At 40.4% G+C, this 18,704-nt stretch overlaps 1 protein-coding gene across 2 annotated transcripts; it reads right to left on the bottom strand.

Annotated features, from left to right (window-relative positions):
• Nucleotides 1-86: 86 nt before the first annotated feature.
• On the bottom strand, nt 87-16,502 carry cbx7b (chromobox homolog 7b). Of its 2 annotated transcripts, none has more exons than XM_062056161.1 (6): nt 15,945-16,502; nt 12,423-12,466; nt 12,085-12,150; nt 11,895-11,961; nt 6,894-7,263; nt 87-6,018 (listed from the first exon to the last, which is right to left on the bottom strand). In XM_062056161.1, the coding sequence occupies exons 1-6, from the start codon at nt 16,011-16,013 to the stop codon at nt 5,831-5,833; spliced, it is 804 nt and encodes a 267-aa protein (XP_061912145.1). In that variant the 5' UTR covers nt 16,014-16,502; the 3' UTR covers nt 87-5,830. The 2 variants fall into 2 exon arrangements, with proteins under 2 accessions (XP_061912145.1, XP_061912146.1); XM_062056162.1 differs by having other exon boundaries at nt 6,981-7,263; nt 15,945-16,496.
• Nucleotides 16,503-18,704: the final 2,202 nt, after the last annotated feature.

Here is an 18,704-nt window from a genome sequence, read left to right as displayed (position 1 = left end):
GGCATCAGGCTCTCTGCACCTCAAGTCGCCGACATGGTAGTCTACAATAACACCAGAAATAGACGCTAGATTTGTTGCCAGTCGTTTTTAATAAAGACAGAGTGACTAGAAGGATTGGAGTAGTCTCTAAAAAAGAAAAACATCTCAACAAAGTACATTGTACAATATGCAGCAACAATTGAAAAATAGAGCAACACAATATTATGTAAGAAAAAATATACATTAATACTATAGTTAATAACAGATTTGTTTTAAATGCATGTATACATCTTTTTGCCTTTTTAAAGAAAATATATGCATCATGGCAAATAATGTGACATTGACCACGCCCCCACCACCACAGGTATCTTGGCAATTGAGGGTAAACCTTGTAGTTGTTACCTTTTTCTTGATTATCACAATAGAGATCCTCATTGAAGTTATATGAAAACTAGAGTGGTCATGAATCTGTGACGTTAGAGAAGAATAGGAGAAGAATAGTTTATCCTTCCTGACTAGCCTGGGATAATATACCTAAGATATAAATGCCTGAAAGACGACCGCAGTGGATTAAAAAAAAGTGCAGTATACACGACTACTGTGACTTGACGGTGAGACACAAATAATTATTAATAACAAATAATAAATAATTGTCTCTGGAAAAATGGCTCACATAATGAGTTGTTCTGTTTTTATTATTCTTTCATTTAAATTCCTTATGTAATCTTTTTAATCTTTTAAATGTCCTTCATGTGTTTTATGTACATTGTCAGTCATTTAGGTTGTTCATTTATGAATATTTTAGAAATAAAATCTGACTTACACTAAAAGTCAACTTCTAGGAAAGTCTGGTACTCGTTCATAACCCGAGGACCACCAGTATCCCCTCCATCGAGGAAGAGAATGCAGGTGAATATTGCACAATAACAAGGTACTTTTATATCCAGTTTAATTCAAAACACAACTTTAATACAAGATATGTAAGTAGGTCCCCATTCCATCCCTTCATCAGTCTGGGGTCCTTGGCCTGGGCAAGGTTGAAGACCCCAACAAGTAAACAGGTACTGTATCTTCTCTAAAGAATAAATATACATTCGGTTTCATGTAGAAAAATAAAGACTCCTTTTAGTCTTCATTTTTGCTTATTTTTCAAGTCTTAGTTTACGAGTACTACACTCAGAGAAACAACCAAAGTAAATAATAAATAATGAAATTCAGTAATGCGGACGCTGTATCGATCCGTTGTGGTGAAGAAGGAGCTGAGCCGGAAGGCAAAGCTCTCAATTTACCGGTCGATCTACGTTCCCATCCTCACCTATGGTCATGAGCTTTGGGTTATGACCGAAAGGACAAGATCACGGGTACAAGCGGCCGAAATGAGTTTCCTCCGCCGGGTGGCGGGGCTCTCCCTTAGAGATAGGGTGAGAAGCTCTGCCATCCGGGGGGAGCTCAAAGTAAAGCCGCTGCTCCTCCACATCGAGAGGAGCCAGATGAGGTGGTTCGGGCATCTGGTCAGGATGCCACCCGAACGCCTCCCTAGGGAGGTGTTTTGGGCACGTCCGACCGGTAGGAGGCCACGGGGAAGACCCAGGACACGTTGGGAAGACTATGTCTCCCGGCTGGCCTGGGAACGCCTCGGGATCCCCCGGGAGGAGCTGGACGAAGTGGCTGGGGAGAGGGAAGTCTGGGCTTCCCTGCTTAAGCTGCTGCCCCCGCGACCCGACCTCGGATAAGCGGAAGAAGATGGATGGATGTCAGGCACTTCACTCCCTGCAGTTTCAGTTTTGTCCACCAACGTTCTTGTGAGATAACTTCCAGACATAGATCTTCTTTTAAGTCACTAATTAGAACTTTTGTAACATTTTAGTCTTCTTATCGTTTTAGTTCCCTCCAGTGCTTTGCAAGAAGTGATTTATCTCAATTTCCTGGGTTTGATCTCCATGTAAAAGGTCAAACATTGTAGAACACAGACTACTTGTATTGCTACAGTATCAGGACTAAAAGGTACACTTCACTTAATTTGTAATTTCTTTAATCAATGTACTGAGATTGATACAGCTGGAGATACAGTATCTCTCATTACAACAACTTAGATATACTTTAGAGTAGTCAGTATACAGCTTGAATTAATTTACCATCCACTGAAAATGAGTCACTGCCATTATTGTCTAAATAGCTACGGAGAACCCAAATTATATAAATGCATCTTTAAATAATTACTTAAAGGGGAACTGCACTTTTTTGGAATTGTGTATCATTCACAATATTTATGTGAGACAAGCAAACACGTTTTTTTCCCCCAATGCATTCTAACTCGTAAATATCCGCTAGCATAGCTCAGCTAACAATAGAAGTAATAGGAAGTCAATCTACTGCGCCTATAAAGGGCTCTAAAACCTCCATCAAGGTTTTATACGCATGCTGTAAGTATATACAATATTTAATGTAGTAATTGGTCATTTTAAGCATTACGGCAGCACATTGATTTCACAGACGCATCACGTTTGTCATTTCCTTCAACAACAACTATAAATCATGGCACACTTCATGAGTCAACAATGACTACTTTGGGACAAATGATGATCCAGACTTTTTTTCTGTCTTTCTCGCGATCTCTGGGTCTGAGTTGAATGTCAAAGTTGACCAACTTCTCTGCTTATGGCCACAACCTTCTACTATACACGTGAGAGGCATGATTTGTTATTTAGTACAAACGCTCACCAACTCAGAGGCTCAATAGGTCAATAGCTGTATAAGCCATTTACCGCTCTGTGATCACGGCGCCGCTCAAAGTAGTTCCTCAGCATTAGCTCTTATCACAACAATGTTGCTGATACCTGGTTAATATTCAAGTCACAACATGTAAATGCAGTATTGTTGGCGGTTTTTGGATGTTCTTTTTTAGAGGGCTCTATAGACTTCCATTAGCTTCATTTTTGGTCACCTCGTATTTGCCATATATTACAAATTAGAATGCATAAAAAGAAGAAAAACATATGTGTTATTGTCTTACATCCCTACAAAAAATGCAGTTCCTCTTCAAATGTGTCCTTAATTATAATTGGAATAATTACTCTAATGTAAAATGGTCTGTATTTATGTAGCACTTACTACACCAGCACGATACCCAAAGTGTACATTTACACACACACATTGACACACTAATGGCTGAAGCTGCCTTGCAAGACGCTAACCTTGACCCATCAGGAGCGAGGTAGGTGAAGTGTCTTGCCTGAGGACACAAAGGCTGTGACTAGCATGGTGGAAGCTGGATTCGAACTAGGAACCCTCAAGTTGCTGGCACAACCACTTTCTCATCTGAGCTACGCTGCCCTTAAAATTTAATTTAATCATTTAATTAATTATTGATGTCATTATTTATTTACACATTCAAGTATTTTTTCTGAAGATTTATTCTTGGTTTCTTTCCCCATTGGGCCCTTGTCAGCGCTTCAGGAATGTATTTTGGCAGATCCCAACACCTGATTAGTTACCCGGCACTTCCCCTTTGCAATGATTGGACTAGATTTGTGTTAGCACCGCCCATTGACTTTGACATGTGGAGTTTCCATCCATCCATCCATTTTCCTACCGCTTTTCCCTTTCGGAGTCACGGGGGGCTGGAGCCGAGTTGGACAGATAAATAAATTCACAAAGCCCTGACACGAGCTAAACGGGACCAAATAAAAAATAAATATTTTATTAATCAATGTGTCATTAATGAAATCAATAATTTATTAATACATGAAAAAATAACATCAATTGGCAAATGATTAAACAATTAAACATAATTGTGATTTAAATGAATCAATGACACTTTGTAGTATTTAATTCCAATTATAATTAATTAATGACACATTTAAGTAATTATTAAAATATATATTTATTTATTTAACATTCTCCCACTTGGCCCTACATAAATAACTGGCAACACAAGATAATTGTGTCTTGTAGCGTAATGGTCTGGGGCTGCATGAGTGCTGCCGGGTCTGGGGAGCTGCGCTTCACAGAAAGAAAACATGATTTCCAACATGTACTGCGAAGTACACAGCATGATCTCTTCCTTATGGAAACTTGTCCGCATTATAAGGAGCCTCTGAGTTGGTGACCTCCAAGATAACAAGTGCCTTGCTGAGGAAGATGCTCCAAGATGAAGCTGATGAATATTTTCACATTAAATATCGGAGTCGCCCTCACTTTTGCTGGCAGCTTTTCCGACAATAATATCTGTGTTGAGTCATGTTCCGATGATCTCTCCTGCTATACAAGCTGTACACTGACTACTCTTAAGTACATCTGATCATCATTTATGTAGTATTGTTATTTGACAAGATCAAATGTTTGCAGAAATATGAGGGGAGTACTCACTCTATGATACAGGTGGTTTTGTAAGCAATGTTGAATAGTGTGTGACACAAATACTACAACACAATACGTGTATTGATGTACTCTATGTACAACATGTTGGACAACAGCAGCTCGTTGTAGCACAGATCTTTTGTTCCTCATGATAACTCTCAGGCAAAACTTGATTGCCATGTGTACATACTGCACAATTCCTTTTGCACTATATGAATTCCTATTATTATATATGTTGTCTACCTTGTATTTTTTCTGTGTCATTGCCTGAAATAAATTAATCAAATGAATGAACAACTTATACTCTTCATTTAAAATAGACTGCAGGAGTACCTGCACTAGGTTTAATGTTTGTTCATTATTACTGTACTTACTTAAAACATAGAATATAAATACATACAATGATAATCTATTAGTGCAATTAACTTGGTTGTTTCCCTGGATAAATTTTGTCATTTCGTCAGTTCATAGTGCAAAATTTGTTTCCTGTACTTATACTACATTCAAAAATGTTAGTGTTCCCGTTAAAAGTGTGCCAGCACGTGGAGCCTTTGAAGAGCATCTACGCAAGGAGTAAGCAATACAGTAGATCCCTGCTGATCCGCATTTTGGCATTTGTTTTCTCTGCTTTAAATTATCATTCATTTTTAAATAGTGACTTAAAGAGAAAGTTGCTTGGATATGATAGAATAGGACAGACCTTTATTTAACCCACAATGGGGAAATTACGTTGTTGCATTGCATGTTTTTACATACAGTAACAGAAGTAAAACGTAATGAAAAACAAAAAATAGTAATAAATACTGAGATAGGCTCCAGCACCCCCCGCGACCCTAAGAGGGACACGCGGTAGAAAATGGATGGATGGAATTACTACATATTGCTCACTAATATGTATAGATAGAAGATAAAATACTACTGGGGAAAAAGGAGTGCTGCAGCTATGAATCCAACAGAGAGTGCTGTTTCACACGTTAATTCACTCAATTTGTTCCAGCATGAAGACGCTTTGACTAGACACGATGTTGCGTAACTGCTCGTTCACAATACAGGACAATACTATATACTGTATGCCTGTAATGTTTCCAATGTGTGCACTTAAAATTTAAATGAGTTTAATAACTGTGAGGCATGTAATAATGTTTAGAGAATCAAATAGACGCGTTCATTATTCACATTTATGGGTGGTCTTAGAACATAACCCTGGCAAATAGCAGAGATCTACTGTAAAACTTAAAACTTGGAAATAGACACTAAACATTGAATCACTGTTCATATTGGCTTCTTTGTCTCTTAAGCATTGCCAACATACAGCGTATGTGTATGTTAGCAACACACATGCACGCGTGTCTAACTTCACTTCCATTTTACACCTTTCAGTTCCTGTTTAGGTGTATGAAAACAAAGCACAGACTGGACTGGAAGTTGACAACGAGAGAGTACACATTGACACTAATAATCCCTCTTTGCCCCAAACCTTGGCTCTCGTTCTTCAAACTTCCAGCCCCCACACTCGGAAGAAGCCTTTGGCCGCATGTGACTCTCGGAAAGTCACGGTGAGAGAGTTGAGGGTGACGTCTGTGACCGTCACCTCTCCTGGACCAATGATAGGTCTCCAGACTGCGTCGGTCATGCCCACTCGGCCAATAGTAGAGTTCCACTTGGCTGCCCTCTTTTGACCTAGGAGACAAAAAATAGTAACGCCTCCATTAAACCCCCTGGAAGACATTTTGTCCACTGACCTAAAAAAAAAAAAAAAATTCTGCTAGAAAAAACTATTTTAGTTATATCTAATAACTGTATTAGGGATGTTCCAATTCAATGGTATCAGCCGATTTTCATGAAAAATTATGTGATTGGACATCGTGAGGAATGCCTTTTAATGCTGATCACAAATGCCGATCCTTTCTGGTGACAAATGGCTAGCAGCTAATTACGGGTCTCAATACACAGTGTGGTGCCGCTCCCCTAAGCCAATAATAATCACCTCGATTATGGCAAATAAACTGCATTTCTTTGTATCTTAAGTATCATTATCAAGTAACATTATCACTGGAGGACGAGGCTCAACATTTTACACACCGAGAACAAGCCAGGAGCAGGCATGCTAATAGCTAAGCTAACCTAGTTTGAAACAACACAGAGAAATAAGCGCTTATTAAAGTTTAAGAAGTGTAGATGGAACCGTGCTGCAGCAGGAAGTAAGCAGATATTTCCAGGAAGTTAACAATTATCAATCAATCAATCAATGTTTATTTATATAGCCCTAAATCACAAGTGTCTCAAACAATTAGACTAATAAATGTCTATAGAGAGGATACAATAACATTAACTGTTGATGCGTCGGTATTGTTAGTCAGTACAAGACATGTAAGAGGAGGATCAGTTGGATCCATAAATTTGTGGTGTTGATATTAAGGGTAGTATTAGTATTTGATCAATATTATGGTTAGATTGATATTTAGATTTTTTATCCAAATAATTTTTTGACACCCCTGTTTTAGACGGCTGTTGATATAATCGTGTTTCACGAGTTCAGCTGTTCACAAACTTACCGTTAGGCATGTCAAGGCTTTTTTCTGCTGTATCAAGAATTTCCTCCTCATCATATTCAACCATCTCTTCATCTGCTTCTTCCTCACCTTCGCTTTTACAGTCGTCTTGTGCTGGACTCACTGGCCTCGAGTCAAGACATTGGTTCTGTGGCTTCCGCTTGTTGTTGTGACAAAGCATCTGACTGCAGTCACTGTACGACTGGTCCTCTTCCTCTTCTTCCTCTTCATCTACCTCCTCATTCCCCTCATCTTCCTCATCCTCATCTTCCTCATCCAGACCCAGCGAGCGGGTTAGGGAGAGACGTAAACGTGGTCGGGGCGTGTCCGTGGTCTTGTGAGCACTGCGAAGGTCCATGGTATAGACCGTATTCTGAATGAAGATTAGACACAATAAGATTCTATTAGGTAAATAAGATAAAGGATTACCGGTAAAGAAATGATTCACCTTATTATTATTTATGACCAATTGGGGACACAATAATTAGACCAAGGTGGTCAGGAGGGAGAAGTTATGTCATTTGTCACTAATTTAAAACAAAGTAAACCTAAAAATTACCTATCATCAATCTTCACTATGATGTCACATTCGTCCCTTGATTGACATACCGGGCAAGTGAGGATTTTGTGAGATGACCGCTGGCTGCTGCGAGTTCAGTATGAAAAAAAAAAATTGACAGGCAGAAACGTGAGTTTGTTCTGAAGCGAAAGTGGGCACAGAGCACATCGCTTTAAATATCGACGTGGGGCGTGATCACTGCCTGTACAATGCGCGCCTCCTTCTGGCGGTCAAAACAAACACTGTGATTAATCTTCAGTCATTTATGATAACGCAATATTTTTTTTATTTATCACATTAATGTGATAACTTTGACAGCCCTATATACAGTATGTGTACATATGTATGTTTGTTTATATATATATATATATATATATATATATATATATATATATATATACATCAGTGACGTGCGGTCACTAGAGGTGATGGCAGGTGAGGCGGGGCCTCACCTGCCATCATGGAAAGAAAAAAAATGTAAAAAGAAAAAAAATGTATTAAATTGTTATATGTATTCAGTGATTATACTATAAAGTTATTTTCCATTTAACTTCACCAGTTTTAGATTATTTTTATTCAAAATCGCTGAATTTTCACATTTGCCGTTCAAATACTGAAAAGAGACGGTGCGGTGATCAGCAGCCAGTTGAGGCACTTGTGCCTCAACATGGATTGCGGACTCGGCTAACTGCTGGCCTGCTGTGCAGTGAGACTGTATTGCTATATGAATTATATTGTACATTTCCATAGTTTAGTTAGCTGAGGTATATAATGTACAGTGTATTTTGTCAACAACTGTATGTGTGTAACGTATTTCTTGTGCTGAGCAATCATAAAACTGCTGCGAAGACGCACTGTGGGAGGCTCGCAGTAACCCCGCCTCCTTGTGCCGGTTAAAGCACTCCCACCGTAGAATGCACCCTTGACGGGAGCGCCACACCAAACAAAGCCCACACCCAAACCCTCCACGTGCAAGACAGAATCCACCCAAAAAAAGTCACTTAACAAGAAGCCAAAAAGTGCAAAAACAACAATGCTCGCGCCGGAGGAGCCGTGAACAGGGACACATTAGGTACACCTGCAGACTCCAGCACGGATTTCATATTTCATTCATTCACAACTCCTCCAACACGAACACCACTGTTCCCGCACTTATAAGTAAAGGTAAGACCATAATAACGTTTTTTTAATTAAATGTGCTTTTTTGTGTGTTACAGTTTGTATGTGTAAAGTTAAAGTTAAGTTAAAGTACCAATGATTGTCACACACACACTAGGTGTGGTGAAATTTGTCCTCTGCATTTGACCCATCCCTTGATCACCCCCTGGGAGGTGAGGGGAGCAGTGGGCAGCAGCGGCGCCGCGCCTGGGAATATTTTTTGGTGATTTAACCCCCAATTCCAACCCTTGATGCTGAGTGCCAAGCAGGGAAGAATGCTGGTATGAGCTTTTAAACATAACCCGTTAACTGCTGCCAATCAAATGGTGAATAAGATACTCTTTAGGGTTCATATGTTTGTAAATCTGACTGTGATGAAGTCAGTGCCTCACCAGCCATGAACTTCACCGCACGTCACTGATATATATATATATATACAATCGGGCGGAAGGCGGGGTACACCCTGGACAAGTCGCCACCTCATCGCAGGATATATATATATACATTCTGTATATACAGTATATATATATATATGCACACATTAGAGATGCACGGTTTGCGGATAATCCGCGGGGTCGGGCGGATGCATGACGAAAAAATTTGATTTTAAATAGATTCAGGCGGGTGGCGGTTGAACCAATTCGGAAATATATATACATAGTTATATGTTGTTACCCACATACGAAAAACGAGCAGCACTCTTTAAAAGAGGCAATTATTCATCAGGCACTGCTGCAGCTGTCACGCCAAATTTCTTCCCCCCTACAACCCCCCCCCCCATTTACTTCTGGGGCTGCGTCCACTAAAGTCACAAAGTTGCCGGGGGTCCTTAACCGGCACGCGACTGTCCTGTTTCGCGCCTGTACAAAAAAAAACAATAATCGATTTCTTCAGATTCCAGCAGCTGTCAAAGACGAAGTATCCTTCCAGCGACGGGCAGTCAAAGCCGAAGTGCTATCGATCGCTGTCAATGACGTAAGAGGAAACATGACCACGGAAGTAAATGGTGGGGGGAAGGTTTCTGTAGGGGGAAGAAATTTGGCGGGTCACAGCACAACACAACACAACAAAAGAAGAAGAAAAAAATAAAAAGAAGGCAACGCCGGCAGCAAACGTGGTACGCGACAAACTAAAAAAGGGAATACTAAAGACCAGGGGAAAAAAATAACAATAATAGTCAACACTTTCTTAATGGAAATGACAATAATATTATAATAATGATAAATAATATTATCACGCATTAATATCTCTTAGCCTCTAATGCGTGGCCAAGAGATATTAATGCGTGGCACGCATTGAATGTCTCTGCTGCATTGGATCAGTCTCCTTTGTTTAACAGGCAAAAGCTTTCTAACCTCACTAATGCCTTGCATAGTCTATATTAGATATATAACATCGGGTGGGTGGCGGGCGGTTGTGGTTTTGATAAAATGTTAGTTCGGGTGGATGGCAGGTGGATGACGACTTTTGTGATGCGGTTGCGGATGAAATAATTGCCTATCCGCGCATCTCTAATACACATATATACCGTATATGTATATATATATATATATATATATATATGCATATATATCAGAGGTCTCAGACACGCGGCCCGCGGGCCGGAGACGTTATTTTGCGGCCCGCCCCTTAATATGAAAATGTTATATTAGTGCGACCCGCGAGTTTTATATGAATGCCGCTTGACAGCGTCATACTTGCCAACCCTCCCGATTTTTCCGGTAGACTCCCGAATTTCAGGGCAACCATTCTCTCGAATTTCTGCCGATTTTCACCCAAACAACAATATTAAGGGCGTGCCGTGATGGCACTGCCTTTAGTGCCCTCTACAACCTGCACAAACAGCGTGCCAGCCCAGTCACATGTTGTATTTGGCTTCTGTATACACACGTAAATGACTGCAAGACATATGTGAACAACAGCCATACAGGTCACACTGAGGGTGACCGTATAAACAACTTTAACTCTTTTACAAATATGCGCCACACTGTGAACCCACACCAAACAAGAATGACAAACACATTTCGGGAGAACATCCGCACCGTAACACAACATAAACACAACAGAACAAATACCCAGAATCCCATGCAGCCCTAACTCTTCCGGGCTACAATATACACCCTCGCTACCACAAACCCCACCCCCCAACCCTGCTCCCCCTCACATCAACCACCCCCAGTCACTCACGTGTGTCTGCAGAAGCCTCATACAACATGTGACTGGGCCGGCACGCTGTTTGTATGGTGAAAAAGCGGACGTGACGACAGGTTGTAGAGGATTTTAAAGGCAGTGCCATCACGGCACGCCCTTAATATTGTTGTCCGGGTGAAAATCGGGAGAATGGTTGCCCCGGGAGATTGCCGGGAGGGGCACTGAAATTCGTGAGTCTCCCGGAAATATCGGGAGGGTTGGCAAGTATGTTGCTAGGGCGGGAAAGCCATTCAAAGAAGGGGAATTCATTAAAAAGTGCATGTTAGATTTTTTAAAGAAATCTTTTCTTGCGGCCCAGCCTCACCCAGTTTCTGCATCCAGTGGCCCCCAGGTAAATTGAGTTTGAGACCCCTGATATATATACACACACATAGTGTAGATCTCCTCGACTTGATAAGTAGCTCACCTACTGAAAATGTGTGGGCACACCTGGTGTAGATAAAAGCATGTAAAACTATTATTTTGATCACTTAATTATATAGTTTTGTCGTGTGTATGATTACTTCAAAGCTAATATGCTTAAGTTATGATCAAAGACGAAATATAAATAAATTGCCATTTACAGACTCCTATCCCCTCATCTATAGATACCATAGCCTGTTTCCTCGTGTTCTTTTAGCATTTCCTCAAGCATCTTCAGGAAAACATCAGTAGAAGAGGGCGCAAAATAGAATGCTAGTAGCTTACCTTCTTTTTCTCTTGTTTTTCAGCACATGGTCTAATTTTTTTCGCAGGTTTTTTCCCCCCTCGATGGTGCTCTTGATTTTGGAGATCGCATTAGGCTTGAGTCATAACCCGAAAGTAGCATAATTCAGGATGAAGATGCTACCAAAACAAATATTACACAATATGAAATGGCCTCCAGTCTTCTGGAGGTGACAACAGCAGACAGATGCAGGCCCGCAAAGTGGGTGTTCCAATATACAGTATGCTGAAACTCAGTTGAAAACAAGCAAAAATCTCAACTGTGTTTATTTTAGGGATAATTTTTACCTGTACACATAATTCTAGGTCCAGAATTATGAAATAAGTGCCAATGTTGTCAGCATTGGAGGGGTCCCTGAATGAAACCTAACCTGCAGCAGGAGTCTTTTGGCCTTGGATCCTTTCCTCTTGTGACTCAGCATCCTGTCCCTCTGCTCTCTAGGAAAAACAAGACTGTTAACAGTCTGATAAATTGATCATCAATCCTGTCAAGCTCACTGAGTCATTCACTTGTCACCCAAGCAAATCATTCAGCATAATTCTCGTTCCATAAAACCTTACTTCTCTTCGTAGGCTAGGACTAAACGATGATCCAGAATGTGTTCCTCAGGTTCCCATGTGCTGTACCTGTATAAGGTTAGACAAGCAATGCATATTACGATAGTCTGAACCTATTGTCATTGAACACTTTACTTATCCATTGTACAGTACAGTATCTATTCACTGGGATTACATTCTGAGACCCCCCCATAAAGTGCAAAAGACACACCCATAAAAATTTATATTTTTGACCCTAAGTCCTATACTACGCCTCACACACTTATTAAATTCTAAATATCTGCATTTGTCTGGACATGACCTTAATTCAGGATCTTTTTTTTTTCTCATGTCATACTCACTTTGGAGGCCATCCTTTCCATTTCAACAGGTACTCCACGTTCCCCTGTGGAAAGATTAGGTTTTAAGTCACCAGAGATAAGATAATTGGACTTATTTTAGTGGATATAATAATACTGAGAAACCCAAAGACACCCTTTTAACGCTTGTGATTATACGGAATTAAAACATTACATGTACTAATGTGATTTACTGTACGGTATTTGCCCGATGTTACAAGAGGATGTCACATTCTTAATGTCAAATAGATGTTCATGAGATACGAAGGTCCTGGGTTCGATCCTGGGCTCGGGATCTTTCTGTGTGGAGTTTGCATGTTCTTCCCGTGACTGCGTGGGTTCCCTCCGGCTTCCTCCCACCTCCAAAGACATGCACCTGGGGATAGGTTCATTGGCAACACTAAATTGGCCCTACTGTGTGAATGTGAGTGTGAATGTTGTCTGTCTATCTGTGTTGGCGACTTGTCCAGGGTGTCCGTGTGCAGCTGAGATAGGCTCCAGCACCCCCCGCGACCCCGTATGGGACAAGCGGTATGAAATGGATGGATGGTTGAACTACAGTCTGAATTTGCTACAACAGTATATCATCCTCCAATTCCTGCAAATGGTGACACTTATCCAAACTCTGTACCAGTGTTTCCCACACATTCATTTATTTGTGGCGGCCCGCCACGAAAGAATTACGTCCGCCACAAATAAAATAAAATAAATTTAATTTATTTTTGTCCTGTCCAGCTTCTCAGGCAAATCATATACTTAATGTAGATGCCCATATAGGCTGTTCAGATTTACTTTACAAAAGAGAAGTGTAGGATACTTCTCTTGTTAGCTTATTTGTATTTGACCACTACTGTTTTCTGTTTATTTGTTACTGACTGTGGCAGGACACCTTTGCCTCTGTTTCACTTTATGTTGCTGGTAAATAATATGGTTGTAGTAGTAGGCTAAAGTTAAATTATTTAGTATGCACTAATTAAAGGGGCAGAGCTTTAAGAGACATTTTAGCTTTTATATTTTATAAGATATATTTTTTGTAAGAACCACAATTAATAAATATATTTCAGTGAATAACTTATTGTTCAAATCTGTATATAAATATGTACATAAAGTGTTGTAATTATATTGTAAAATGGATGCATGGATGGATTGATGGACGTTTAAAACAAAACTGTTATTATTAATTAGTAAGTATACATTTTTTGAGCCTTTTTAGAGAAAATCATATCATTGTAGGAAATTATGCAAATTACTCAATGATGTCATGGTGACCACGTCCATAGCCACGCCCCCACCGCCACAGGTATCTTGGCAGTTTATGGGAAACACTGCTGTATGTTTGCATGTTTACAAAGGCAAATATGTGTAACATATAGATGTTGTACCTGAAAAATAACTAGTCACATTGATGTGGAAACGAAGCATTTTTACAATGTGTAGAACTCCAGCTTGCCTCTTGGTGGCAGAGGAAACACGTTATAAAAGCAGTACAAGTTATGATTTATTGTGGCCTTATTAACATATATTCCTCCTGTATAGTTATCAAAAAATGTAAATCTTGCTCTTTATAATTCATCAATTGATCGATCATTGTTTAGCTTTATCCCCAATTGAAATAGATGTTCATCTTAACTCATTCATTAAGATGCAGCTGTGTCCATCCATGCACGTGCTATCTAACTATAGCTAGCTAGCATGATAGTCTGCCTTTTTAGACACTTAACTTGCTGTCATTAGCCTGTATAATCTGCATTTACTGCTGACCAAAACTGTTTAAAGGGGCTATAAAGCCCGGTTAACAAATAACCACAAAGTATTATTGGACTATATATTCTCACAGGTATGCGTTTGCTGATTGACAGGACGAGTATATTCAATAATAAAAATAAAAAAAACCTAGTATTATAGCATAGAGCAGTGGTTCTCAAATGGGGGTACGCGTACCCCTGGGGTTACTTGAAGGTATGCCAAGGGGTACGTGAGATTTTTTTAAAATGTCTGTCAAAAAGAACTGTGAAAAGAAATGCAACAATGCAATATTCAGTGTTGACAGCTAGATTTTTTGTGGACATGTTCCATAAATATTGACGTTAAAGATTTCTTTTTTTGTGAAGAAATGTGTAGAATTAAGTTCATGAATCCAGATGGATCTCCATTACAATCCCCAAAGAGGGCACTTTAAAGGCTTACTGAAACCCACTACTACCGACCACGCAGTCTGATAGTTTATTTATCAATGATGAAATCTTAACATTGCAACACATGCCAATACGGCCGGGTTAGATTAGTAAAGTGCAATTTTAAATTTCCCGCAAAATATTCTGCTGAAAACGTCTCGGTATGATGACGTTTGCGCGTGACGTCACAGATTGTGCGGACATATTGGGACACCATTGTGGCCAGCTATTAAGTCGTCTGTTTTCATCTCAAAATTCCACAGTATTCTGGACATCTGTGTTGGTGAATCTTTTGCAATTTGTTTAATGAACAATGAAGACAGCAAAGAAGAAAGCTGTAGGTGGGATCGGTGTATTAGCGGCTGGCTACAGCCACACAACCAGGAGGACTTTGAGTTGGATAGCAGACGCGCTACCGTGAGTACAGCTTTGGCTTCCAAACATTTGATCGCTTGCCCGTACGTGCGTGCCGCTATGTTCATGTCACGTACGTAACTTTGGGGAAATATATGTGCTGTATGAACTTTACGGAGGTGAACGGTACTTTGGGCTGTGGGATTGAGTGTGTTGTGCGGGTGTTTGATTTGTATTGGTGTGTTATATGGACGGGAGGGGGGAGGTGTTAGTTATGCGGATTAATTTGTGGCATATAAGCCTGGTTGTGTTGTGGTTAATAGAGTATATATATGTCTTGTGTTTATTTACTGTTTTAGTCATTCCCAACGGAATATCAGGTCCCACCCGCCTCTCACAGCATCTTACCTATCTGAATCGCTTCCACTGCCCTCTAATCCTTCACTCTCACTTTCCTCATCAACAAATCTTTCATCATCGCTCAAATTAACGGGGTAATCGTCGCTTTCTCGGTCTGAATCGCTCTCGCTGCTGCTGGCCATGATTGTAAACAATGTGCAGATGTGAGGAGCTCCACAACCTGTGACGTCGCGCTACTTCCGGTACAGGCAAGGCTTTTTTTTATCAGCGACCAAAAGTTGCGAACTTTATCGTCGATGTTCTCTACTAAATCCTTTCAGCAAAAATATGGCAATATCGCGAAATGATCAAGTATGACACATACAATGGACCTGCTATCCCCGTTTAAATAAGAACATTTCATTTCAGTAGGCCTTTAAATAAACACTTTACCCGCTAAACTGCTTTGCAGCAAGAAAACAACAAACATCTTTAAACCAGATAACCAGCTTAGCTGCCCTTTTAATCTGTCACACTCTTTTATCCACGGCGCCTTGCTTCCAAGCTAAACGTTCACAAGGTGAAAGGAAAACGGTTCAATGTTGGAGATTTGAACCGAAGTGATTGTCGTAGAGTATATAATAGATGTAAATGTTACCTTCCGAACTCTTCTCTTGACGATTGATTCCACGGCAAACACTTGCTCGCCGATGGCTGACAGCTCCATCAGCGCGCGCGTCTCCGACCTGCCAAAAAAAGTGGCGTCTTTTCTCCGCCTCAAGCCGAGCTAACGAGAGCCTTAACGGGTGTCCCGCTTCCAGCACGACCACCAACAGTTTAAATGGTCATTCAAATGCCGCAACTCGGAAGTTTCCGGTGTGTCCGTTTGATTTGAAAAGAATCTGCGACACATCTGCACACAGCACAGCGCGAGCCCGTTCGGTGCGTGCGCGCGCCCCGCTCTACTTGGGTGCGCGCGCCCCCTCGTGGTCAGAATGTGAGCGAGCACGCAGGGCACGACTGCGCGAGCCGAATGCACACTTTTGTTTGTTTTTCATATTCTGAAAATAAAATGTAACCCAAAAAAAAAAAATCGAACAATAGTATAAGTTGAAGAAAAGGCTTAAAAGTAACAAGAAAAAGTTTCTAATAATACTAAAAATAACATACTGAGTCACCTCTAACACACAGCTGACATGCAAACTTCAAACATCTCCATCCATCCATCCATTTCGTACCGCTTGTCCCTCTCGGGGTAGAAGGGGTGCTGGAGCCTATCCCAGCTGCACTCGGGGAGGAAGGCGGGGTCCCGGACAAGTCACCGCCTCATCGTAGACTTCAAACATCTCAATAAAGCTTATTTTGCACGCAACAAAAAGTCACATTGCAACAAGAGAGAGCGTTTCGAGGAGCTGTTTGAAATTCGCTGAAATTCAAATTTTTCAAACCAAAAATCATAACAAAAACGGTGTTCTGGTGAGGAATTCATGCCCTCCATGCATCTGCGCATGTGTATAAATCCAATTAAGGAATGCGAAAATGAATGTATTATTAGTGAGTACTATTGACAGTTCAACAATATCAGCACAATATTTAAACTACTTCCTTAGTCTATTTAAGTACATACTATTGTTTGAGTGCACAACGACAGAATAAAAGCAAAAACTACTATCTGCTACTCATTTAACCCTTTAAGTCTTCTTATGTTCTGGGAATTATTATAAGAATTTCTAAACATGAAATTATTTTTAAGAAAATACAAATATTGATCTGCTCGGTCGATTATGTACTGATAATACACTTCTAAAGTTAAAGTTAAAGTCCCAATGATAGTCACACACACACTATGTGTGGTGAAATGTGTCCTCTGCATTTGACCCAATCCCATGTTCACCCCCTGGGAGGTGAGGGGAGCAGTGAGCAGCAGCGGTGGCTGCGCTCGGGAATCATTTTTGGTGATTTAATCCCCAATTCCAACCTTTGATGCTGAGTGCCAAGCAGGAAGGCAATGGGCCCCATTTTTTTCTCGCCTTCTTGCGTGTCGTGTACTGACTGTTACAACGCCGACATACCAACAGTTGTTATATTATCCTCTCTCTAGACCAGGGGTACCAGGGGCTGCGCGATAATGTCATGTTATTAATGGGAAAATGCATTTTTAGACAATATGATTTGCCTGAGTGGCTAGGAGACACCGAGAGTAGAGACGTAGAAAATGGATTAGAAAGGACAGAATTAAAAAGAACAATAATAAAAAACTTTTTTTTTTTTTAACTTGGGACTTCCCGCGGGCCAGATTTTGGATGCTGCCGGGCCGGATCTGTAGTTTGGGGACCCCTGCTCTAGACTTTTAATAATTTACTTGCTAATTTCCTGTTAATATCTGCTTACTGTGTGCTGTAATGCGCTCCCATCTAAACTTCTTAACATTACTGTGTACTTCTTTCTTGGTGTTGTTTCAAGCTCGGTTAGCTTAGCGATTAGCTTGACTGCTCCTGGCTTTCGCTTGGTGTGTAACATGTTTAGCCTTGTCCTCCAATGATAATAATACTTGACAATGATACTTAAGATACTGTGAAATGCAGTTTATTTGCCATAATTATGGTGATTATTATTAACTTTGTGGAGTGGCTCCACACTGTGTATGGAGACACATAATTAGCTGAGAGGATTGCCGTTTGCTGTCAACGGTTGTTCATGTACTTTTTCACAAAAATCGGCCGATACCGATCGATCGGCACATTCCTAGCATGCAATCATGTTTATAATTACAACGCCTCTCAGCCAGGCAAGACGCTTTCCTTTTTTGAAGGCCCATTTCATACACCCGCATCAACGTAAGAGTGTGATAATAAGCAATTCAATTCTATGCAACAAAAATGTTGATTTATTCATTTGGAAAACTTATAACATGATTTTTGGCATTGAAGCTTGACATATTAACGTGATTGTACTGTATATCAATGAAAGCATTGCAAATAACAAAATCAGTGAAGACCTCTTTAATGGACTGCTTGTCTACATTAGTGCTTTGGAATACACATGTAAAACCGTTTTTTCATGTAAACAATTTAAGGCCAATATTGTCACAAATAAGACAATACATCATAGAAACAAGAGCTACGACGGCGAATCTCTCATAAGGCTAATTTCACGATAATACAACCACATGAAGACATTTTCTTTTCCCCTCTCCACACATGACAGCCTACGTTACAGTACAACACACGACATCCCCCTCCCATAAACGTGTGCAGGTTCAAGAGCGCTACAGGTGCACTGCTGCAAGTGTCACTTGAATTAACCACCTGTTTGCTGACAAATCCCCCTTTGACAGGGTGGGTATGAAAATGACAACAACGCAGGACTGACATGACATCTGACAAGTCTTATAATGAAACCTTTGACTACTTAAAAA

Source organism: Entelurus aequoreus, linkage group LG08, assembly GCF_033978785.1.
Source record: "Entelurus aequoreus isolate RoL-2023_Sb linkage group LG08, RoL_Eaeq_v1.1, whole genome shotgun sequence".
Lineage (NCBI taxonomy): Eukaryota > Metazoa > Chordata > Actinopteri > Syngnathiformes > Syngnathidae > Entelurus > Entelurus aequoreus.
The sequence above is the reverse complement of the archived record's forward strand: the minus strand, read 5'-3'. Positions and strand labels throughout refer to the sequence as shown.

What these genes read in the sequence shown, in the direction of transcription:
- cbx7b (XM_062056161.1), bottom strand. Translation starts at nt 16,013, where the DNA reads ATGGAGCTGTCAGCCATCGGCGAGCAAGTGTTTGCCGTGGAATCAATC. An exon ending in GTCCTAGCCTACGAAGAGAA is followed by an intron (nt 11,962 to 12,084) that starts GTAAGGTTTTAT and finishes TGTTTTTCCTAG; the next exon opens with AGAGCAGAGGGACAGGATGC. An exon ending in AAGCCTTGACATGCCTAACG is followed by an intron (nt 6,019 to 6,893) that starts GTAAGTTTGTGA and finishes TTTGTCTCCTAG; the next exon opens with GTCAAAAGAGGGCAGCCAAG.